Genomic DNA, 26,232 nt, shown 5'->3' on the forward strand with positions numbered 1-26,232 from the left:
TCATAGCTCCTGCCCCCAAAACGACTGACCCCCGGAGAAAAGGATGGTGTTGTTATCCTCAACCGGCACTGGAATTGGATTGTTGCAATGATCCACGGTGTCAGCTCTGGATAAGGACAGTAAAGGCTTATTACTCACATTGGGCTATAGCCTCTCTGTTATCAACAGCCTGCTGCAACACAGCTGGCAGGCAGGCACCCTGGGAGGAAAGCAAGGTCGAACAGCTCTTTAAGAACTCCAGCTGGTCCATGGCTCGGTGGGGACGGGACACTTTGGGCTCTCCAAGACCCTGTGACAATTTCAGGCCCGGTCCGGTTCTACTGGCGAAATTGCAGACAGGACGTGGAACTGTCCATCCACAAGTAACACCCAGAAAAGTCCTACCCAGTCAGTGATTCCATGGCAGTACCAGGCGATAGTCCACCAGAAGCAGGAACAGGCCTATGATCCCCCTGCACAAATGGTAAAAATGGTGGATTTATATAGTGCCTTTATTCAGTTTGCTTTCCAGATATTGTGCATTACATTCACCCATTAACAGACCAATTGCAGAGGAAACCATGCAAGGCACATCAGGAGAAATTAGGGGTTCAGCGTCTTGCTCAAGGACACTTTGACACTAACTCTGGGGGATCGAACTTGGAAGGGGAACCTACCGGCTACTCTACTCCTGAGCCACTACCGCCCCACAGGAGAGGAGAGGGTGAGTAGTGAGTACCCCCACACACTTCTGTTGATATTATGTTGGAACCAATGTTCATTGCCAAAGTCAATCCTGTAGTCCTGTGATGTATGAAAAATCACACTTGTGTGAAGTGAGGGGTGCCTTTTATCACCCTGGCGTGACGTCATGTGGCAGCCTGGTAATGTTTGTTTACTTTAAAGTGCTCTAAACAAACATTACAAGTCCATAGACGTGGCTGCTACTTTATGTTGTTAAAGTGCTCTAACAAACATTAAAAAGTCCATAGACTTGGCTACCATATGACGTAATTCGGAAAGCCAGACCTTTAAAAGTTAACACACACACACACACACACACACACACACACACACACACACACACACACACACACACACACACACACACACACACACACACACACACACACACAGTCACACACACACACACACACACACACACACACATACACACACACACACACACACACACACACACACACACACACACACACACACACACACACACACACACACACACACACACACAACACACACACACAGTGACACACACACACAGAATGCACAATGCTCCATTTGATCATTTCTAGTATTTCTCTAATTAAAGTTCATAAATTCAAACATGGGAAATTTGAAGCCTCGTTTTTGCCAATATGTTGTCTTTCCTAACAGAAGCCTTTGTTAGTTCCCTCTTATCTGTTGTGCACAGCAGAGCATTCCATTCTACTGAGGCTGTGCAGCCAAGGTCAAGCAAGATTATAACAATAAGCCCTATGGTATTATGCTGGTGAAAGCTAAATGATGCAACTTTTGATTTGTGCATTCATCTTTATTGATTCATAAAGATCAATGTTCGTGACAAAATAGCATATATAGCCTACAGTGTGCATATTTTCAGTTAGGCTATTACAGGTTTTGCAAGTCTAATTCCAAATGGTCTGATTATTCTACTTAATTCAGTTCTTATACGTTTGATGAAAATATTCTGCAACCTTTATCTGAAGCATGCTAACTTTAAACGAGCATGCATAACCTATTAGGTTACATCGATCCAGCCGATACACCTAACACAATGTCCCACACTCGTTACAACCAGGATGCTGAGTGCTGACATTCAGCTTTCATAATCAGTTCCTTAAATGTATCGTATGACAAGCAAAATTGAGACATAATTTGCCAATGTAGTATAACAAGTATAACAAATGCTATGTAAATATGCTTATGATGATCAAGTGCTGCGATTCTGCCATCTGCATCATACTGTACGTCGCTTATGTCATATCATGTCTTATCACTCATTGAAAGCCCAACAAGCTTTAGTTTCAGCAACAGTTTGAGACAAAAGTAGTGCACAACGCACCATCATGTTCACCTGCATAAACACTCACATCATGTGTTGGGTTCTGCAAACAGAGAAGGCACCGCCCCCGGCCCGCTGGCTGTGAATAAATAGCCCATAATTCAGCTTCATACCAGTTTAAACAAGGAAGAACAACACCTAGCCTACAATCTTTGTTTGGTAGATCATTGTTCTTGGATATCCAGTCATGAAGGAACTCGTGGGGATATTGACGCTTGCACTGTTCCACGCCAGTTATGGTAAATATGGTGCACTGCACATGTGTGTCTATGGTCCTATTCCACAATCCCTTACTGTGCCTTTTGTTTACTCTGTATATATTCGATCTCTGTCATATTGTTCCTTGACCTTGTATTCTATCGTGTGTGTGTGTGCGTGCGTGCGTGCGTGCGTGCGTGCGTGCGTGCGTGCGTGCGTGCGTGCGTGCGTGTTTATTTTTGTGCTTGCCTTTCATCTACCTGTCACTGTGCCACATATACTGTTTGCCTGTCTGTTGTATCTGCTATCATCCGACAGTGAGAATTAAGGAGTCTCAAGCGGTCGTATCTGGGGATGCCTCCCCAGAAACCTTCTAAATACTTATGTAATTTTTTGTGTTCTGGAGAATTGCTGTTTGATGAACAACACAAAACATTTCTACCCATATCGTCAGAATTGATAATAATACAATATGCTTGTATTATTCTAATTAGCAGTCTATGATAAGTCATAAAAGCAATAGTGGTTTTCACTCTCTGGCACTGGGAGGGCATGCCAGCCTTGGGAAACAGCTAAGTGATCATATGCCTGAATAGCTTTCCAACCGTTGCTATATACAGTACACACTCTACTATATATGTACAGTATACATGATTAAATTGATTATCTCTCTCTCTCTCTCTCTCTCTCTCTCTCTCTCTCTCTCTCTCTCTCTCTCTCTCTCTCTCTCTCTCTCTCTCTCTCTCTCTCTCTCTCTCTTCATTCTGTGTATAATCTGTATATGTTTCGGTACTGGCCAATAGGGGGCCACAGTGTGTTGGTCAGTGGTGGTGTTTTGGCAGAGTTCCAGTTTGGAGACAAAGCAGTGGAAGAGGAAGTGGCTGGTTGCTGTCTGAGTACAACAACCTGCTTCAACTTGCACTTAATCACACAAGAACACAGTGGTTTAATGTGCTTGGGCGTTGACACTTGAAGTAACAATCAGTGAACCAAATATAAACAAGTGGGTCACCAAATAAAAATAGATGTGAAAACATGTTTTTATTCTCTGGTGATTGATTAAGTTCTTCATGTAATGGAAGGATTACCATTATAAAACAGCTATATTGTGGATGTTCTTTCCATGTACCTGTACACATTAAGAATGTATAGGTGAATATAACCAGAATAATTATGTATTTGTTCAACTTGACCCCACTGATCCATGTTGCAATCCATAACCAAAATAAAGACTTGTGTTATCTGTGTAATGTGTTTCACACTGTTGATATATATTTTAATCAAATGGAATTTCACTTCTGACCCAGAAGTGAAATTCCATTTGATTAAAATGAAACGGATGAACAGTTGTCATTTTAATGATGACTTTTGCGTGTACCCCAGAGATGAGTTTTAAGTTGATTGATATTTGTTTGATCAGACACACTCAAATGCACATCCCTGGTTATGGAAAATATGAATATATTGAAATAACCAATCAAAAAATGAAGGCCTCCCCATTCAGTATACTGAGTATAGGACAATCAGGAACCAGAACCAGGGACGTGTTTTCAGTGACTGAAATGAAAATCATTTCAAACATCTAAATATTGAATCAAGCAACTTGAAGGCCTTGGTGGAAATGACTCCACAACAAGTTTTGAACTGAGTTGAATTCCCCATTAAATCAGATTTTGCATTCACACTAAGTTGTATAGCAACAACAAAGCAACAGGCTGGATGTTGCTCCATCAAAGAAATCATGGCATAACATTATAATGGACTGTATTCCTTGTGAATACATTACATGCATGTTGCATTCTAAATTGGACACTTTCTACAAAATTTGGGACCCTTATTTAGATCATATTGGACCAACATTGTCTGCCACAATACTTGGAGGTTTTCCATGCCAACCCAGCATTCTTCCCTAGTGGGTGCTCTGCTTTGGGGTGGGGGCTGGTCTGCCCTTTGGGTATGGGGGGGTGGTCGCCCGAGCAGGGGTCTCGATGCATTGCGTCGGGGCCGCTTCTTGGGGCGGTGGCCCTGCCGCCTGGAGGGGGGGGCGGTTGCCGCCTTTGAGTGGAGTATTCATGTGTGCCTATGATAACTGTATTGTCTGCCTTTTTAACATGTATTTATATACTGTATGGATGTATTTCCTGAATGGGAGTCTATCAAAACTCAAGAGTCATTATGGTTCATTGTCTTTGCCATGTCTTTGTATGTTCAATCATTTTATTTATAATGGTGTTGTGCCTGAGCTGTTTTTATTTTCTTTTGTTGTTTGTTATTATGTTATTGTTGTGTAATGTCTGTTGTCTTTAAGTTTGTTAAAACCAATAAATATACTTTATAAAAAAAAAAAAAAAAAAGCAACAGGCTACCAATGACATGAAGCTACAAAACAAATAACGGACACTTGCATGACGGGTGTGACGCGCTACCAACAAATGTATAGCTGACTTCAATGTTTTTCAGCGCTCCAATGACGCAATCAAGCATCAATCATGCTGTTAACCATTTCCCTGATGTTTCACACTACCCTTTTCATTTACGCAGTGCGTGGCTTGAGCAACACTTCAACGGTGACTCTGCAGCGAAATGTAGCTGGCCATTCACTTGGTCGTTTTGTAGCTTGTGTAGCTTTTATGAATGTAGGCATGATTTCATGCTTGCTGCATTGTTGCTATGACACCTGAATTTCCCCCAGGTTCAATACAAATCTATCTCTATCTATTTAACCTAGAAGGGCTTCCTTAGAGAAGATATTATTAATGTTAATGGGTTTTGTTTTCCTTCTCTTGGTTAAATAAAGAAATAAATAAATAACATACTGAGTGGCTGCCGAGCCAGGTTATTGTGGTGTATAATGTTATATTGTATGCTACTGTGGCTTTTTTGCCTCAGCCTAGCACTTTACCCTTCTTATATATGTTCACTGTGTTGTTTTTATACTGTGCTGAATAAAAAAAATAATACAAAAATACTGTGCCATTGTAGAAGTGCTGTCCTGCCCCCACGTCCTTCCCTAAGGGACGACAACGGAAATGTATTGTGTGTTATCTTGACCTTTTTTTTATTCATGTATGGCGCTGTTTTAGCTTTCTCAGCAGAGCCCTATGTTTTTTAAGATGAAATAAAAATCAATCAATCAATCTACCCCACTCCCTTTCCTTCACTTCCATTTATTTGCTTTTGTACGTGTTATGGTAGCAGCACTTCTCCCTTACACAATCTTTTCTGAAAAGTATTTTCTGAGAACTGCAGCTATGAGCCTTGGCTTGCACTGATTTGCGGGGCTGTTATATAATATTAGTAATATAGGCATTGCAATTTAATCCATGGTTGTCCCTCTGGGTAAGATTATCAGCTAAATGCTTAGTTAATATGCAAATCTCTCATGCAAATATAAATATCTGTCTGTCCCCTCTCACTCAGTCTGTCTGTCTGTCTGTCTCTCTGTCCACTAGCCACCCTGTTCATCAAGGGGCCCACCCAGCCAGTTTTGCGGTATGAGAGGGTGGTCCTGGACTGTCTGGTCTCTGGTTCTGAACTCAACCTGAGCCAGGTCCACTTTGAATTCCGCAAGACGGTGAGTATGCTAAACACAAGGCTGCAGGGTCGGATGATGTATTTCACAAGTCAATCTTGAGTCCGACTTGACCGCCTCGTCTCAATGGCTTCTTAGAGCCACAAAACACACACTCCTCTGCCGATTAACCGTACTCCCTGATTTAATGTTGAAATCTGTATGCTAAATAGGATGAACACGCACTAACATATGAGACTCACATTCAGTCAACCTGCTATGACAGCACTTCATTTATTCTTTAGAAGCATTAGTATTCATAATTGCATTTATATTTTACTTTTACTGTATATACTTAACATAGTAAACAGTTTTCTCTTCAGCAACATTTTCAAGACACTAGACTGGTCTGTGGTCTACAAGTAAGCACTAGTGATAACGAGAACAGGCTCCACATTGTCTGTCTCTGTCTGTCTCTGTCTCTCATTACTGACGCACACTGCTGCTTGTCAGGGCATTCTCACACCCGTAGCATCAAACCAACGGGTGAAGAAGCATGGTCAGATTAAGATTATGTCCCAATTTATTACTACAATTTGAGAGTGAGAATATGTTGTGCTTTTTGGCCATCTAACCTCGTTCTGGAGTCTTTTATTTTTCGGATTTGCAATTGTTAATGCTCTTAGTATTTTGGTTAGGATGGAGTAATCAAAGAAGTACTGTGATCATGTTAGTACCTGAAATGGGATTATTATTATTTCTTTTTTTTACAGTAACCACTTCAGTCCTATTTTATACTTTATATTATCCTACTATAAATGCGCCACGTCTCTGTGGGTGTGTGTGTGCGTACGGTTGTAATGCACGTAACTCGAGAACCGTTTGACCCACCGACTTCACATTCGACACACACGGTCCACACCCCCACAGGGAGTGCAGTGCCAGGTATCGAGTCGGTCGGACCCACGGTTCTCCAGAACCACCACAAAAGGCTCTGGTCAGGCTCTGCCAGTGGGCCTAATGAGGCCAACTCCTTTCACCTGAGCCAGGCTCTGCCAGTGGGCCTAATGAGGCCAACTCCTTTCACCTGTGCAATTTCCAACCTCTGCCACAGCCAATTGAGGCTCAACCAATCAGGCTCTGCCAGTGGGCCCAATTGATTGCCAAGTACACTTTTCAGTTTGCAGTCTTCACACACATACACAGATCTCCATGTGGGACACTGGCTGACAGTTAAAACGGGTGCTATGGCAACGTATATCATATCATTAGGTTCCCAAGTTGCATCGTTCCCAAGTAGGCCGGTGGCCGACTGCGACGGGCACGTACAGGTCTAGTCCTACTATAAATGTGCAACGTCTCTGTGTGTCTGTGTGTGTGTGTACGGTTGTAATGCACGTAACTCGAGAACCGTTTGTCCCACCGACTTCAAATTCGACACACACGTTCCACACCCCCGCAGGGTGTTGCCAGTGGGCCTAATGAGGCCAAGTCCCCTTACCTGTGCAATTTCCAGCCTCTGCCTCAGCCAATTGATTGCCATGGCAACCCCACACCTGACGATTGATTACGTAACCAGTCCACTTTTCACAGTCAGTCAGTTTGCCCTCTTCAGACACAGGCAGACAGGCAGATACAGAGATCTCCATGTGGGACAAAGACAGAAAGTTAAAACGGGTGCTATGACAAGTTGACAACGGGAATTATTAGGTTCACAGGTTGCATCGTTCTCAAGTAGGCCGGTGGCCGACGGCCACGTACAGATCTAGTACATATAATGACATGCCCGACGCCAGGGTTAATGTGGTTCACTATTTAGAGTTTCCATCTGCGTGTTTGATCAAGGCACATGAAGCAATGATTATCAGATTAGTACTTAAAACCCCCAAAGAGATGTGTCAACTAGGCCATCCTTGAAAAGTAATCATCATTTATTGACGTGGTATCTGCCCCTATTTGTTTTAATTTAGTTCTCTCTCCATCTCTCTCCATCTCCCTCTCTCTCTCTGTCTTTACTTTGCAAAGATGCTAATTTACATCTGCAGCCCCCCCCACACCCAAATATTATATTACATAACACAACACAACACAACACAACACAACACAACAAAGGGAAAACAGACCATAATACATAAATACTAATTCTAAAATAGTATGTATAAGTATGAAACTGGTACAATAGCTGCAAAGTATATCCATTTAAGGCTAAGACTAAAACATTTTATACATATATTATTGCACCAAGAAAATAGCAGCATTTTTGTGGGCAATATATATTTGTATGCTAAAGTGAATTGTGTATAAAGTGCAGTCTCTCCACCTCCAGTCCCTATGGATTCAATTGCCGGATGAAGGTAACTGGTACATGGGTAGATGCGGGTGGCCCTGGAGACCCTTGTTTTCCCACCGCGAGGAGGGCCGGCTGTTCGTGGAAGGGCCTATAACGGAGCACCATGGCGGGTCCTACCGCTGTGTGTCTGATGCCGGCGATGCCTCGGAGATCCTGAACATCACAGTGCATTGTGAGTGCCGAGTGCCGACACAGAGTGAGAGGGAAAGTGTGTGTAGAAAGTTGTTTGTCGAAGTTCTGCAGAACAGCTACTCAAGAGAGACGTAGAGAAATAAAAATGTTAGAAGTTTATACGGTTTTGATCGCTGTCTGTCTCTCCTCACATGAGTTGGTTACTCACTCCAAACCAAGGTGGTGCCTATAACTGTGAAATGCACAGACGAGGAACACAGCGCCTGCATTTTATCCTCTGAAAAGGCAGAAGTTGGTGGCATGGCGATGCGTACTATACCCTTTCCAACTAAGAAGGAAACATGAAACTACCCAAAAGAACATGGGGGAAAAACAAACAAGCTGACAGCATAGACAGTCTGACACTCTGAAGTCCTTCCCTCGCCCATACAGCCAGCAGGAGGGAATGCCAATCTATCAGACATGGTGGACACTGCGTTCTTCTCAGCAAGGGATAGAGAAAAACATACATAGTTAAAGCTACAGTATTCCAACTTGTTTTTGTGAATACAATGTTATTTGGACCAGTCTGTATGGTAGAGTATGATAACATATGTACAGTAATTTACACAATTGGGGTGGTAATAATTATTCTTTTCTCATTTTGAGTAGATGATATTGAAATTATGACCGATATTATTATTTGCAGGGTCACCCGATACAGATATATTACATTATTATATTATATTTATATTAAGCCAGGTTTGAATCTGGGGTAGGACATGCAAGTTACATGCGCGTAATATTAATATTGGCTGAGATAATGCATTTCTCTACAAAACAACAGCAGAACACATACTGATTGACCACAATGTGTGTGATAAACTGAATGCAGTTAAGAATGTTACGATGAATCACGAATGCACATCGAAAGTAGACAATGTTCAAGCTCATGTTGTTCGATGCGTGACACCAGCACACAACTAAGTACAAATCAGGCATTGGGGCTTGTTTTTAAAACCACAGGCACATGGACACGGTGTCATACAGCCTGATTATGCCTATCCTCCCAGTAGTCCTCCAATCGACTAATTCCGTTTGATAAGCTCCCCGGCCTTGTGTGGGTAATCAATACAAGCCAATGATCAGGATGGACAACAGGAGGGAGTCAGCGAGAGTGTGAGAGAAGCAGAGAGAGGGAGAGAAAGAGAGCAAGAGAGAGATGTGCGCGTGGACCCATCTATCGAAAATGAGCCATTATTCACAACACTGCACCTCTAAAGACTGTGAGAAGAATAGGTGCCTATTATCATTGCTATCGATTGCTTGGTTTGAGTTTGAACCAGCGTGCGGGTGCGGGTAGATACTCAAACATGCTTACAGACCGCCGAGTGTTTATATACCGGCTTACATCACCGCAATCACATGTACACACACGTTCCAGTCTTCTCTGGAAAGCAGCGCACAGTGTACATTCAGTGCCCTGTTCCATCAGTGCCTGGTAATGACCAGTACTTGAGTACAATTTTGAGGTATTTGTACTTTACTTGAGTATTTCCAATTTCCAATACTTTCACTTCTACTCCACTACATCTCAGATACAAATATTGTACTTTTACTCCACTACATTTATTTGAAAACATTAGTTATTAGTTACTTTGAAGATTTTGATTATCATTTCAAAATGTGCATTAACCACGTCTTCAGCCCTAGGCCTATATACAACATCTACAAGCTCACAATGCGTTTTCATCTGCTATTTTCAAAAGATTATTATACAGGAACATTTGAAAACATTAAATGTGTAAGTAAATGTTGAATTCCTCAGAGTATTTCTACAGTACGGTATATTGCAGTATTGATACTTTTACTTAAGTAAAAATAACGTACTTCTTCCACCACTACTGGTAAACAATGACTCATCTCTTCTCTCTCCCCATGGCCGTTTCAGACATGGAAAACGTGGTCATGCAGCAGTCCGGCTTCTTGAGGGGCCACCTGGGATCTGTGGTGGACCTGAAGGTGGCCAAAGGGGGCAGCGTGGAGCTGGAGTGCAGCAGCAGGTCATCGGCGGAGCCAGAATACCAGTGGTCGAAGGAGGTGGGTGTTGAACTGTAGTGTAAATGAAGGCCGTGGAGAGGCCCCTCTCTGTCTCCTCTCTCTGAGTTATCTTGTTGGCTAGCCTCGGGTCTCTTGCACTCTCCTTTCTCCTCGCTCTATTCAAGCGCACTGTTTATGTTGTTCCGTTCCTCCCTCTGTCTCTCTCTCTCTCTCTCTCTCTCTCTCTCTCTCTCTCTCTCTCTCTCTCTCTCTCTCTCTCTCTTCGTCTCCACGTCTCCTCTCTTCCATGCGATTTTCTTTTCTTTTCAAGCCACATGTTCCCTAGCTGCTATCACCATTCTCTCTTCCTATGGCCAGCTCCTCTCTCCCCAGAAGAGGGACTTTGTGGGCTATTATATAGGCTGGTTGAGAGACCCCCATGATGGCATGGGGCAGCATCTTGCCTCACTAACTGTGGATTAACAGCTTTAATGAGGTTTTAGACCAGTGGTTCCCAACCTTTTTTTCCCCTTGGAGCCCCCCACTTCTGACCAAAGGACAGCTGAGACCTCCACATGTGGAAACGCACGCACACACGCACGCCCGCACATGTAGCACACACACACTATATACTACAGTTCTCGTAAAATAATTGCAAAAAATAGTCGAGCTCACACCGCTTCGCATTGTGACACATTGTGAGCTTATAGAATGGCTATTTTCGAAAATCTTTATTCTAATTTTGTACATTTTCATTTGGACATTTTTTTAAGGATTTATTTATTGACAATGCATAATTAATGTACACATAGGCCTATCATTATCATATCTCTCTTTTTTTATACAAGACATACTGAAAAAGACACAATACACAATTGTTATCTTTTTATATTGTTTTAATGATGACGATAACTGTGGGGGGAGGGATGGGGTGAGGGAGAAAATGGAAAAAAATGGTATGTTCAAACTAAACTTAAATTGTTGAAACCTGCTACCAAACCTGCTACCAAAAAAACCATCATAAAATGAGAACAAGAAGAATGACTCAAGTCATAACTGCCAGGTGCAGCAAGCTCTCGTTTATGAATATATATAAGTATGTTTGCAGCCAATTCGTCTTCACGTTGAGGCGTTCAGAGTATGCAGCCAATTCGTCTTCACGTTGTGGTGTTCAGGGTATGCAGCCAATTCGTCTTCACGTTGTGGCGTTCAGGGTATGCAACCAATTCGTCTTCACGTTGTGGCGTTCAGGGTATGCAACCAATTCGTCTTCACGTTGTGGCGTTCAGGGTATGCAGCCAATACGTCTTCACGTTGTGGCGTTCAGAGTATGGGTTTTATGCCATTCAAACTAAAGATGGGTTTTGTGAGTAAGTCTCCCATTGGCTTAGAGGCAGCCAGGCAGGCAGGCAGCCAATCATGATCTACTACGGTCGAGGTAGGTGAACATGTAGTTCAGGGCTCCAGGCACTTTTCAAGCACCTGGCTAAAAACGACAATTTGGACAATTTTTGACAATAAGAATGACATGCCCAAAATAGGGATGGCAGGTTGAGAGAGACCACACATTGGACCACCTCACCGAACGGGTTCCCAGATTGTGTCCAAACAGACAACATTCTTTTTGGCACCTTGCCTGGGCCCCAGCTTTGGAAACACTGGTTTAGCTTAGACAACAGCCTGTGAACCCCCCAAAATAATTATGTTGGTAGATTCAGTTGGGTGCTTACCAAAATGAACAAATACCTCACCTTTCAACGGAATTAAGAACCTCTTTCCTTTCACTGTAAAATATCACGCTGCCACAGGCATGCTAAACAAAGTTGTTGAGTGGGTTATGTTGCTCCCCTGTGGTGGGGCCGGTGTATTACATCATCAACCTCCCGTCCACGTTTCCTAGGCAGAAGGGAAGCTAATTGACAACTTCCCCCCCATTGTTATTCACCTTAATATGTTAATGCACTTGTTAAAGGGCCACTTCTAGTCTGGTTTTACGCTGGTCCCAATTCAATTTAGTGGACATTTTACACTGCTAAGTGCTAATACAGTGTGTCTTTATATGGTGTATTATCCATGCCAGTTAGTTTATTATCTTTACTTGGCACACACTACAACCACAGCCTCTTTGGTGAAACATCTTCATTAGGAATGTGACGGACATGTACATCTAAACACGCAGAAGCTTTGCTCACCAAGCATGCTTGATTTCCTGGTCTGTCCATCTATTAGTTTAGTGCCCAGTCTGCCCATGTTTGCATAAATCGCATCAAAACCTCTGGATACGACAGATAACAAACACATTGGACACAATTAAGGAAAGATGTAATGAGCGTATGCCAGTGTATGTATGTGTTTGTGCATCTGTGTTTACATAATGACACTAGTGTGCATGATGGTGAGACAGTACATTGTCCATATCTGCATGTACATACTCTGTACGGTACTGTGTGTGAGGACTAGGTTGTTAGATAAAGTAAAAGTTGAGTGGGTTTTTTTATTTCATTTTTTCATTTACTGCTTACATAGATTTTAATTTTCATTTACTGCATACATACATTACTTATTTTTATTATTTATTTACTGCTTACATTAAATACATATTTAGCACCCTGTTCGAATGCCTCCGCCCCCCTGTCCAAAAATCACAAAAATCGCTAAACCTAAAGAAAGTCGTAAATGAAAAATAAAAATAAAATAAAAACAGCACTTTATCTAATAACAACCTAGAACATGAACCTTGGTTGAAAAAAGCTAAAGTTGTCCTTTAAGTACACTTTTGAGGTAAGCCGATTTGTACTTTACTTGAGTATTTCCAATTTCCTGTATACTTTTACGTCTACTCCACTACATCTCAGAGGCAAATATTGTACTCCACTACATTTATTTGAAAACCTTAGTTACTAGTTATTTTTATTATTATGACAAAACATACAGTAACTAAACCACAACTAAGCCACGCATTGTGAGCTTGTAGATTTTAAAAAGATTTTTATACATTTGAAAACTTGAAATGAGACATTCTGCCTTTACATTTTGATACTGATACTTTTGTACTTTTACTAAGTAGGCTACATTTTGAATTCCAGACTTTTCACTTGTAACGGAGTAGTTCTACATTGCAGTATTGATACTATTACTTAAGTAAAACATGTGAGTATACCTTTTCCACCACTGCTGTACAGTGCACTATGTGTGAGGGACGGCTAAGGGGCATAAAATGGCCACGATGAGTCCTGTTTTGACAGACAGGCGCCGTGGGCCTGTTGGCCCCCGGTAATGACAGGCGCAGGAGCCGCTCTGCCGCTTCGGGAGTCAGTGGATTTGCATACAAAATGCTGCTTGTGCCAGACCTGGGCTTTTATGGGAAATCCTCTTAATTCAGACCCATTCAAATTGAAATGGACTTTCTTGGCAGGAGCGGAGGCTCACAGGAGCCAAATCATTTGCATGGTGTAATGTCTTTTTTTTTCCCCGTCCACTTTCTCCATGTTTGTTTTGTTTTGCAATACAGCATGCGTGGTTGTTGTCCTATTATTCGTCTCCCCCTCGTGCCGGGCTCTATCTCATAATAGCTCCGCTATTTTCGTGTCAACAATTCATCCCGTTCCCTCGCCATCTCATTATCTCTTGTGTTTAACGGCGTGTTGTTGTCGTACCTTTCTTTGCCGATGATGCCGTTATTTAGGTTATTGCCTCGTTGTTGATGTGCGCCCATTCAACGGTATTACTACTCAGGTAAATGCCCTTTTTGTAGGACATTGCAGATAGCCCTGATAGGGTCCACAACATCACTTGGTTGGCAACAGTTATTTCTCTCTTTTCCATCTGCTTTTCTCTGGATTTGTTTCTGTTGCTGCATCTCTCGCTTTCTCTTGCTGTCTCTCTGGGCCAGACATTCTCCTCTCTCCTCTCCCTGCTATTTGTTGTGCTCTTTGGCAAGTACATCTTGTTTAGGGGTTCATTTACTTTCTTAGAGCTGAAATGCCATGCTCTATATGCCTTTCTTAAGCCCCTCCTCTTACTGGTTATGGTATTTTCACTCCATCTGCTTCTCTGCATCTGTCTCTGCATCTGTCACTCTCTTTTTGGTAATCTCTTTTTACCGGTACGTCTTTCTCCCTTTTAGCTTCTTCTCCTCTGCTGCATCTCTCACTCACTCACTCAGTCGATCAAAGAGAACAAGCAAAACGTGTAGCTGTGGGAGTTTGTTGACTCTCTTAGAGCAACAAACAACTCTGCCAATAAGCAAGGTCTCCTATTTCTAGTCCCCATTGCTTTGCCTCTCTTCGTTTTGATCTTACTGTCTGTCTGTCTGTCTGTCTGTCTGTCTGTCTGTCTGTCTGTCTGTCTGTCTGTCCGTCCGTCCATCCGTCCGTCCGTCCGTCCGTCCGTCCGTCCGTCCGTCCGTCCGTTATTCCTCATTATGTCAGCCTCTCATGTATTTACAGCTTGTTGCTGTGAAAGTTTGGTTGCCCAAGTAACTGTCAACACAGAAATATCTTGTTTATGCCCTGCCATTTGATTATTCTCTGTCATTATCTTTCTTGGTCTGTCCCTACTCCCTACAGCATGTCTCTCTCCCCCTCTCTCTCTCTCTCTCTCTCTCTCTCTCTCTCTCTCTCTCTCTCTCTCTCTCTCTCTCTCTCTCTCTCTCTCTCTCTCTCTCTCTCTCTCTCTCTCTCTCTCTCTCCATCTCTTGCAGGGTGTTGACTGGATCCTGCCGTCCTCTAAGCTGAAGCTGCAGGACATTCAGGCATGGGAGGCAGGAAAGTACACATGCGTTGCCAAGCACCCCATCATGGATTCCCTCATCAAGAGCCGCACCATCAGCATCACTGTACTGCCAGGTAAGGACTCCATACCTAGAACAGTAGAGCAAAACAATAGAAAGCCTTTTCAAAGGATGCTTTTGTTCTAACACTGTGAAATACCCCAGTCTGCTGGTTGGTTTGTGGATTTGGGCCTAGGTTCTTATGTAGCAAAAAATTGAAAAAGTGGAGAAAACAAAGATGTATAAATGCCATCCCCATAGATTAGATTAGATGACGTAACTCTTTGCCCTGTTATTCCTCAGAGCTGCTTTTCTAAGCTCACGTTATGGCCGAACCTTTCTAAGACAGTTATAAGATAGCCCCACATAACCCCTTGTACATGAAGATACATACAAAAAGCACAACATTAATCAACCTCATTTGACAGATGTTTGTATGCTATGTATGTTATGTTATATGGCACAAAACTGTTCTTGAAGCACTCTGTACATCACCTCAGTCTGATACCTGCGGCTTGATCACATAATGCTATAGTCAAGTGGTTATGCTACGGATCAACTGTTAAGTAGAAGCCGTGTTTTTAGAATAATCTTTTTATTTTTTACAAATGAGGTATTCTCGAGAGGTCAAAACGAGCACAGTGCTAGCAGCACAGTTCAAAATTGACAATAATTTCATATCCAGTCAGAGCTTAGAGGAAATCAAGAATTCAATAGCAATAAGCTGTGAAAAGTTCAGTGCAGGTGGTCAGATTTAGTGGTTTTATGAAGCTCAGTGTCGGTGGCTCAGTGGACTGACATTGTCTTGGGGAGAGAGTGAATTTTGTATGCTGTAGTGTAGTCTCAGCCTTATCATCCATCCTCAACATGAGGAAATGGAAGATTATATGATATTATTCTGGCGTTGGCGAAAGGACCTTTCTATTCTGTGTAGAGTTTTCATGTGTGGAGTTTGTAGGATTTGCATGTTCTCCCTGTGTCCCTAGGGTACAATTAACCCTCACAAAAAACATGCAGTACAGTAATACTGGAGGGGAAAGGAACTGGTTGGAATAACGTGTTGCTTCCACGCGCTACGTCCAACCGGGGAAACTCCCCCCTGTCAGGCTTGGACTCCTCATGCATTGAAGGAAACATGAGGTCAGTCCGTTGCTCTCCCCAGGTTGACAGAGGGAGTGTAGCGCCCAGGATTACATTAGACAAATCACAATTGACACCAGGTGAAAAAAATGGGTTACAAAATCGTGGGGGAAAATCACACCCGTGTGAACTTTCTTTCTTTCTTTCTTTCTTTCTTTCTTTCTTTTTTTTTTTACTTTGACAAGCCATTTTTTAATAAAGGCCATAATACGTTTTTCCTCCCTTTCTCCCGAGTGCCCAGATCTTTCTCGCTGTTTTCATATTACATTACTGTTGATCTGGGAGAACTGAGAACCTGGTTGTTTCTTTGCTTTTTAAATAGCATGCAGTTCTGCTCTGGTGTCCAGGTGCCGTGCTCTAGATGTAATCACAGCTTGAATTCTTATGGTATTCGATAAGTCACTGAAAAAATACTGAAACTTACTTACTTACTTGACTTACTGCTTTAGTTTAGACATAGTATTGGTCCGACAACCTACCTCAAACCCTAACCTAACCCTAACCGCAAGCACAGGAGCAGCACATGTTCGACCGCATGTCCGACCTTTGTTTCCGCATGTCGGTCCGTTGGTGTGTCTAATCTGCGTGTGCATCCCAATTAACCGGTCATAACTAGTAGTGATAATGAGCGACAAATTGACAGAGAAAACGTGCATGCCCACGTTTTGGTTAACGTTTGGTTAACAATATACGGTATACTCAAAAAGGAACCGACAGTTTAGTCATGAGGCAGTTTTATCAATTGGAAGTGTTCGTATACTCTGCATGTGATGCTCACAGCCAAACACTTGGGACCATGACTGGCAATACAGATGCCATAGCCTGTGGCACTAATGCAAATAAACAGCTTACATTTGGGGAAAGTAAAAAAAAATCGGCTTCAGTCAATTTGAAGATATACTGTAGCCTACCAACCCACTGAGGAGAAAAATGTAGTGGAAAAAGTACTCACATTTTTTACTTAAGTAAAAGTATCAATACTGCAATATAGAAATACTCTGTTACAAGTAAATTCAAAATGAACTTGAGTAAAAGTACAAAAGTATTGGCATCAAAATGTTCTTAAAGTACCAAAAGTAGAAAGTACTCACTATGCAGAATGTCACGTTTCAAGTTTTAAAATGTTTAAAAATCGTTTGAAAATAGCAGATCTACAAGCTCACAATGCGTCACGATGTGACGCTATTTTGAAAGTTAGTTAGTTAGTTTCATTTATTTCGAAATGTATAGTCTGAAGTGGCTAATGCATGTTAACACTTTGATTGCTACAAGATCTCGACAGGCCTATTTGGATGTTGCTACCGTTTAACATTGCACAAAGGCCTTGTTCGGGGGCCCACAGCAAAATGTTCTCTTATAGCGAGAATCACACGCATACATCAAAAGAAAGCTGAACTTGTCCACTTCAATTTAAAAAATACATTTTGATTTTACCATGTTCCATTCTGGAGATATTGACCTTTTTGCAACACCTGCATTTGCCTGGAAGTGGTTATCTTGAACAGCGAGCAGAGTTATGGATGGTTTAAAGTCAGAGACATTGACAGGCAGATATAAAATTGAACCCAATAAATATCCTATACATCCTATACACCGAATGAAAGCCCTGAATGTGTACTTTTACGAGGAAAAGAGTAAACATTGATCCCATGTACAGTTAGACAGTAATTGGTTATTGAATGCAGCTTGTGCCCACCAGATAACTTCAGAGAAGACATGGACGTGAACTCCTCAATATTCACAAAATAAGGCCTATAGCGACATATAAATACTATATACCGTATGAAACAGAAGACTCTCTGCTTTCATAAGAAAAAAACTTCTACTGTAGTAATAATAAAAATCACACCCATGTGAAGTGAGTGGTGCAACTCTGTCCCATATTCTGTTCTCTGCTTATTCAATACAGCTCGCTATATACGGACTGAGGCAGAAAGTCATGTAAACCTTTTATTTACAGTTTGGTCTGTAAACTTCTACTGTAATAATAAAAATCACACCCCTGTGAAGTGAGCGTTGCAACTGTTCTGTACTTATTCACTACAGCTCGCTATATACGGACTGAGACAGAAAGTCATGTAAACCTTTTATTTACAGTTTGGTCTGTAAACTTCTACTGTAATAATAAAAATCACACCCCTGTGAAGTGAGCGGTGCAACTGTTCTCTACAGTTGCACCGCGCAACTGTAGATGACTTTCTACAGTTTCTACAGTACATGACTTTCTGTCTCAGTCCGTATATAGCGAGCTGTAGTGAATAAGTACAGAACAGTTGCAACGCTCACTTCACAGGGGTGTGATTTTTATTATTACAGTAGAAGTTTACAGACCAAACTGTAAATAAAAGGTTTACATGACTTTCTGCCTCAGTCCGTATATAGCGAGCTGTATTGAATAAGCAGAGAACAGAATATGGGACAGAGTTGCACCACTCACTTCACATGGGTGTGATTTTTATTATTACTACAGTAGAAGTTTTTTTCTTATGAAAGCAGAGAGTCTTCTGTTTCATACGGTATATAGTATTTATATGTCGCTATAGGCCTTATTTTGTGAATATTGAGTTCGGGTCCATGTCTTCTCTGCAGTTATATCTGGTGGGCGCAATGTGCATCCACCCAGTAACCAATTTATGACAGACTGTACATGGGATCAATGTTTACTCTTTTCCTCGTAAAAGTACACATTCAGGGCTTTCATTCGGTGTATAGGATGTATAGCATATTTATTGTGTTTATTGTTATATCTGCCTGTCAATGTCTGACTATAAACCTTCATAACTCTGCATCCTTTAGATGATGATGATGATTCACTGCTTTCATTGTTTTGATCGCAGTAACATTGGGGGGGGGGGGGGGGGGGTCATGGGCACATTGGGCAGCAAAAGTCTTGATCGTACGGCTATAAAAAGTCCCATTCCACCGTTCGGTTCAGAACTATAGTATAACGGTGAGACACGTTGTCATCATGAGCTGATTTTGTTTTTCAAGCTAGTATAGGGAACATGCCTGGGCATGCACGGTTTAGGACGCGGAAAAGTTCGTTATACATTACACCCGGGTCGATTACGTCCCCGACGCGTTCATTGCGGTCTTATCACTACAATTATAATGAATAAAAAAGCGTTACAATCACACGTCTGAGCGATCTCCGATTATGACGGCTCTGCATGGCGATACGTGATCCACCAACGGTAGACTGTCTGTTGTCATGGCGGCCCCTCTCGATACTGTAGTTCGTTTGTTAGTTCGTAGTATTGTAGGCTCGGGGATCGTTTGGTCGCTACAGTATGAAGAAGTAAACATGCATCTGTCCATGTGTGTTGCAGCAATGCCGATCTGGTGCAGAATCTGCAGATCATGTGTTAGGCAGCGTAACAGCGTTCCGTTCATGTTTTTTTTCCGAGACATGAGCCCCCATTTTGCAAGGCCCTCCTCCTGCAGGAGAAACAGGAGGGGAGGGGGGAATCGAGTATAAAAGCCAATAGGTGGAGGAAAGCCTGGTGAGGCGAGGTTAGGTGAAATTTGATTCTTTTCACACACAGACTAGATCGGCATGGGCGCATCCATTTTAAACTGGTTTATACACGTAAAGCGGCCCGCCCTCCTGTTTTCAGGAGGGGAGGGTTTTTTTTTTTTTTTTGTTTTTTTTCTGATCACGTGAGCGGGACTAAGCAGCAATGATAGGGCGATGGTTCTTCATTGTCCGGGTGGGTAAAAAGATGAATGAAAGTATGCTATAAAAAAGTGATTGAAACGTATTGATACGTGATTCGCACCCGACGTTTGATTCATTGATAACGTATTGATACGCGATTCGCGTCGGCTGTGTTAAACTAAAGTTTTCAAATAAATGTAGTGGAGTAAAAGTGCAATATTTGCCTCTGAGATGTAGTGGACTGTGGAGTAGAAGAAGTATTGGAAATTGAAAATACTCAAGTAAAATACCTCAAACTTGTACTTAAGTAAATGTACTTAGTTACTTTCCACCACTGCCGTACCTGTGCCACTGTCCACCGACTGACACAGTGGCACTCGTTATGTCACACTGAGTTCCACTGTGGGTTGTTGCTGACAAAATTGATGCCAGCCTTGGGTCTGCTGCTTGCTATGTTTAAATCAAAGTCCTTTATAACTTTGCACTGTTGAGACAGCTGTCTCTCTCTCTCTCTCTCTCTCTCTCTCTCTCTCTCTCTCTCTATCTCTCTCTCTGCTGCATGTTGTCTCTGGTGCTGTCGGTATAGCCCTGCAGGTACAGCACAGTGAGAGCACAGTTTGGAAACACCTGCCAATGAATTAGCCCTACTCTCAAAGTGAAATGTATTAACAACATGAAACAGGAAATAGGCGAGCATTCGCCTAAAATTGCAGATCTACCAGGGTTCACAATGCATCAAATCAGCTACTTTCGCAGAAGATGTTTGGTGTAGTGGGGGGGGAAAGGAGGGAGCCTAGTATACCTGTATACCCCCGATATATAGGGTTTAAGTGGTTGAAGTGTACAACATTGGGAACAGAAAGGCTTTTTATCAGGTACATAAATGTTTTATGTAGCCTAGGTTACCTGATGAAAACCATTGTGGTTAAAACATTGTAGACTTAATACATTTCACTTTGAGAGCAGACTTTTTTGTCTTACTTTTTATACTGCACCTGATAAAATGTCTGTTTGGATGTGCACGGCTGCACGCACGTACTGTACTCTCTTGGACTGCATCTATTTTTGTCAGTTTCACAGCTCACATTGATTGCAGATATTCTTTTGAGTAGACAAAAACATTTAAAATCAATATGGACGGAGATTTTCTTTTGTGAACCATTTCAATAAATAATCCCAAGTTTTGCAAAACGTTTGATAGAAATAGTAATTCATGCACAGGGAAACACAGCGTACTTCACAGGAAAAGACAATACATAGTACACGCACACACACACACACACACACACACACACACACACACACACACACACACACACACACACACACACACACACACACACTGCACTAAAGTAAACATCTGTCTTTGCATTACCTGGCTACAGTATTAACGAGAGTTAAGGAGAAGCGACAGTCTCTACGTTAATCTGTATGAGCGAGAGAGACATTTTCATGTCTCAGGAAAAGTCAAGACCCTATGCAAGAAGTGGAGAATTAATTTCATTACAACCTTACTACTAATCCAATTTATGGCAGTTCATCTGTCTTCATCATCTTTATCAACGACCTGAGATGATTGCTCTGGGTTCTTCAAACACCGGCCAATCATCCCAACGAGATTCTTAATCCTCACGATTGCAATCACTAAAATTATATGCAACCTCCGAAACCACAATTAAGCCAATTATGATCGATGCACGTTATTTATTGGTACAGTTATCTTATTAATGCTGCAATTGACTCATCGGTCAGTGCTCTCTATGCTGAAGCTGCGTATCTTGGCACATGGAAGCCCATGTACTAATTAAATGGGTAATAACTTTTTAAGATAGTAGAAATAACAGTTTCTCATCATTGGAAGTGACAGCGAGCAATAGGGCAGTGTCCTTACTGTGCCTCTGCTTCATGCCGGAGGTAGACATCACCACTAAACCACTTTAAATAACATTTGTCCAACTTCCAACATGGTGTACACAGACAAACACATTGCTCCCAGCATGTGTAGACATCAAACGCTCAATTATGGACCATGAACCCATGGCCATGAAATTACTTTAAAGCTGTTAAGAGAGAACCTTCAAAAACAAAAAAACATTGAAGGTTCAATCAGTCAAAAATAAGTAAGTAACTTTAAGTGTACATACAGTATATAATGCTACAGTACAAAATATCTAAATACTGAATCAAGCAACTTAAAAACTGTCTGGAGTGTTCACAAAAACGTGAGTCCACGTTAAAAGTACGCAACATTTCTTTTTTTTTAAAAGTGAAATATCCCTTTAAGTCCATTAGGTCTATTATTAACTTTGAAGTCCTCCATACCATATCTATCTAATTGAGTTGTAGCATGCAGGTTCCATATACGCATCTTGCCTGTTATTTCTTATTGTCTTGTACATTGTAAACTGCATTAATTCTATTTTTCTGTAATAGGTTTTCTCTGCTATTAAACCCTCCACAACACGTGGCAGTGCACTCAGTTTCCACACCCTTACACTCAAAGGCATGCAACTCACGACACGACGCGTCTCGATGTGACGCGCTGTGAGCCTGCAGCTCGGCTATTTTCTACACAAGCCGCTTCTGTACGCCAAATTATAAATGAAGCATATAATTATCTCCCATTCAACAACACCGTGTACCACAGTCTGTCTTCCTCTATAACAACATGTCCCCTTCAGAATAGTTGCCTGAGGGGGCCGCAATGCTCCTGACATCAGACTGCACTGATGTATTCCACTGGTGTAAGTAACTAAGTACATTTACTTAACCCATTTTGACCTGAGATCGGATTCTAAAAATGTCTTCTACATCCTGACAGTTTTCTGAAAAAGCTATGTTTCTATGTCAGTGGTTCTTTGATTTTTCAAAAATAGCAGACCTACAAGCTCATAGCGCGCCACTCGGTGGCGCGCTATGAGCTTGTAGATCTGCTATTTTTAAATAGCTAAAGCATAACATAATGCTAACACCAAAATGGGTTCCCGCCCAGAATGGGTTAAGTGCTGTACTTAAGTACAATTTTGAGGTATTTCTACTTTACTTGAATATTCCCAATTTCCAATACTTTTACTTCTACTCCACTATATATATATATATATTTTTTTTAAATACATTTTTATTTCATTTTTGGATGAAAGGCACAGGTACAGGCATACAAAGAAAATGCACATAAAACATAATTCAAATTATTTGCCAACTACAATCAGTGGCTTTCCCCTTGCCTCATTTTTTAAAATCCTACCCCCAAACCCCAGCACCAACCACCTATATATTTTTGAAAACTTTAGTAGGCTAACTTGAAATGGGACATTCTGCATAATGCGTATTTTGATGCCAATTATTTTTGTAGCCTACTTTTACTCAAGTACATTTTGAATTCCAGACTTTTACTTGTAACAGGGTATTTTCTACAGTGCAGTATTTGATACTCTTACTTAACCAATTTAGGACCAGATTCTAAAAATGTCTTGACAGTTTTCTGAAAAACCGTTCTTTCTATATCAGTGGTTCTCAAACAATTTCATGTCAAGGACTCCAAAAATTATATGTAATTGGCCGCCGACCACAATCTGAAAATATTCTTTCATGGACCCCCCAGAAGCAAAGATATGAATACAAAATGTTCGCTGTGAAATAATATATATTCTAAGATTTGCACACGTTTTCCCGATTTTTCAAAAATAGCAGATGTACAATCTGCTATTTTTCAACAGCTGAAGTAAAAACACCAAAGAGGTTCCCGTCCTGAATGGGTTAAGTCAAAAAAAAAGTGAGTACTTTCTTCCACCGCTGATGTATTCCGTCCTCTCCTCTGTCCCTCCTCAGAGACGGCCAGCTGGTGGCAGAGCAGTGACGGGTCTCTCTTCCTGATGGCCTCGGGGACCATCCTGGCCCTTCTGCTGCTCATCGTCACCATGAGCACTTTCCTGTGCCGCAGGGCCAAGCTCGCCAACATCAGCAAGGGGCCCATGTAAGAACGCATCGCTCCAGGCCATCGTGTCCATTGTGTGTGTGTGTGTGTGTGTGTGTGTGTGTGTGTGTGTGTGTGTGTGTGTGTGTGTGTGTGTGTGTGTGTGTGTGTGTGCATACGTGTGTGCATACGTGTGTGCATGCGCGCGTGTGTGTGTGTGTGTCTGTGCGTGTGTGTGTTTGTTTAATCTTTAGTAATGATCTCTTTCGCAAACATGTTTATCTTCTCCCGGTGGGTAACCCGTGTTTGCTCACAGTAAAATCCTTCACTCCGAGAGTTGGTGGTCAGGCTTTACGATGTCGGACTTAAATTAACGCTGAGGATTTTACTGTGTATACAGAAATGTGTGCTGGTACATACTTTTGCATGTGCACATTACCATGTGATGTGTACTACGTGTGTGTGTGTGTGTGTGTGTGTGTGTGTGTGTGTGTGTGTGTGTGTGTGTACTACGTGCGTGCGTGCGTGCGTGCGTGCGTGCGTGCGTGTGTGCGTGCGTGCGTGCGTGCGTGCGTGCGTGCGCATGTGACATGTGCGAGTCATTGTTTATAGTGCTCCTCTCCCAGCCTCCATCATTCATCCTGCAATTGTCCATACAGTATTTTGTATGGTTATTGGTTTAATATTTCATTCAGGCATCTTTGACACACCAAGGCCAATACCGCGCATGTGTTTGTGTGCCTGTGAAGTTGTGCGTGCGTCCATGTGTGCACGTATCTGTCAAATTTCTGTCTACTGGTGTAATGTACTTCATAGTATTTATTTGTACTATAGCATGTCATAAGCGTCTTGCATACTCTATGTGTAGGGGGGGGGGGGGGGGGGGGGGGGGTTGAAGACAGTGAATGGCATTACCTTTCTATGGGCTTATACTCCACTGTGTGGGGGAGCTCCGTCAGTGTGCAGTAGGTCTCTTATATAAGTGCAGACCACCCACACACGCCTGTGTGTCCTTTATCCACTTATAACCACTTATATACTTAGTTGACCTTGGCCCATCTGGCTCTATTCCGGATCCGCTCCTTTATCTCTTTGCTGAAAATAGCAGATCTACAAGCTCACAATGTGTCGCTCTGTGACGCGCTGTGAGCTTGAGGATCCGCTATTTCTTGTCGAACGTTCAGGGACTCTAGGGTTGTTTGCATAGTTAAGGTGTTTTAAAAGCTATAATCCACATAGAACATTAGCATCTTTCTCAGCGGGCTTGACCCTCGTATTTGATCTCTTCTGTGACCCATGCACTCGCCCTCGGGTTTTCACACCACTCTCCTCGTCTGCAGAAAAAGCCCTGTTAATAACTCCAGTTTAATGCAGTGCCTCTAATTCAGTACACTTAAAAAATAATAATAATTAATAAAATAAAACTGCCAGGTGCAACAAGCTCTTGTAGCGCCCGTTTTCGTTTGTTTCCGACGTTCTTTTGTTGGTTCATTCACTGTGTTTTGTTATGGCGTTCCTGTGGCTCCAGTTAGCTCATAACATTAGCTGCTGTTGCCACTCGCTCCGCGTTGCGGTGTTCAGAGTATGGGTTTTTATGCCGTTCAGACTCCCATTGGCTTAGGAGGCAGCCAATTATGACTAGATCGCTAGTGAGGTCACTAGGAGGCGGCCAGTCGTCAGTAGTGGTGCGTGCAAATGTAGGCCAGGCTGCTTCGCACCTGGCAAAAAGCTCTTGCATTGACAACTGACATTAGCCAAAGTGTCCATTAAAAGCTGTATGCAAGGCAATGCGTCAGTGCAGTACCGTGACCTCATGCGGATGTGCTCGTTAACCTCTCCTGCGCATGGCCTCCTAGAACACATTTCAGGCGTCCTCCAAATGCCAGCGTCTCTGTAGGCGTCAGCCTCGTATGTGGTGTGTGTGCATGTTTGTGGCGATGTTCAATCCAATTTAGTATGGAAAAGCTGCATGACATTAATGTGTCTGTGTACATGTCTCGTCTGTCGCGGGCCGGCTGTTGGAGTCGATCGCTGGGTTCTAGTCTATAATTTGCACACATATACTTCCCCGGCACCTACTGTGCTGTGCAGAGGCGGGTCGATTTAATGATTATCATGCCTCTCTCTCTCTCTCTCTCTCTCTCTCTCTCTCTCTCTCTCTCTCTCTCTCTCTCTCTCTCTCTCTCTCTCTCTCTCTCTCTCTCCCCCATTTCCCCTCCCCTCTCCCCACTCCACCCCCCACAATCTCTCTCTGTCTCTCTCTCTCCCCCCTTTTCTATCTCGCTCCCCCCTCCCTGCAGTGATGACCACTCCCAGAAGAAGCCCATCTACAAAGGCAGTGCAGAGTCACTGCCCTCCAACTGTGAAGACAACCAACCTCTTGTCTGAGAGAGCACTTTGGAGAGCAGGATGAATTGCGGGAGAGATGGACCAGAAGAACATGTGTGAACGTGTGTGTGTGTGTGTGTGTGTGTGTGT

General features: G+C 42.4%; 1 protein-coding gene across 1 annotated transcript; it reads left to right on the plus strand.

The window, feature by feature from the left end:
- The first annotated feature begins 2,195 nt into the window (after nucleotides 1-2,195).
- LOC306924810 (uncharacterized protein) lies at nucleotides 2,196-26,232 on the plus strand. The gene is made up of 7 exons (XM_079503460.1): nucleotides 2,196-2,301; nucleotides 5,713-5,834; nucleotides 8,098-8,293; nucleotides 10,184-10,332; nucleotides 14,975-15,119; nucleotides 23,670-23,814; nucleotides 26,055-26,232. The coding sequence occupies exons 1-7, from the start codon at nucleotides 2,250-2,252 to the stop codon at nucleotides 26,140-26,142; spliced, it is 897 nt and encodes a 298-aa protein (XP_079359586.1). The 5' UTR covers nucleotides 2,196-2,249; the 3' UTR covers nucleotides 26,143-26,232.

This window comes from Electrona antarctica (genome assembly GCF_951216825.1).
Source record: "Electrona antarctica genome assembly, chromosome: 6".
In the NCBI taxonomy this organism is placed as follows: domain Eukaryota; kingdom Metazoa; phylum Chordata; class Actinopteri; order Myctophiformes; family Myctophidae; genus Electrona; species Electrona antarctica.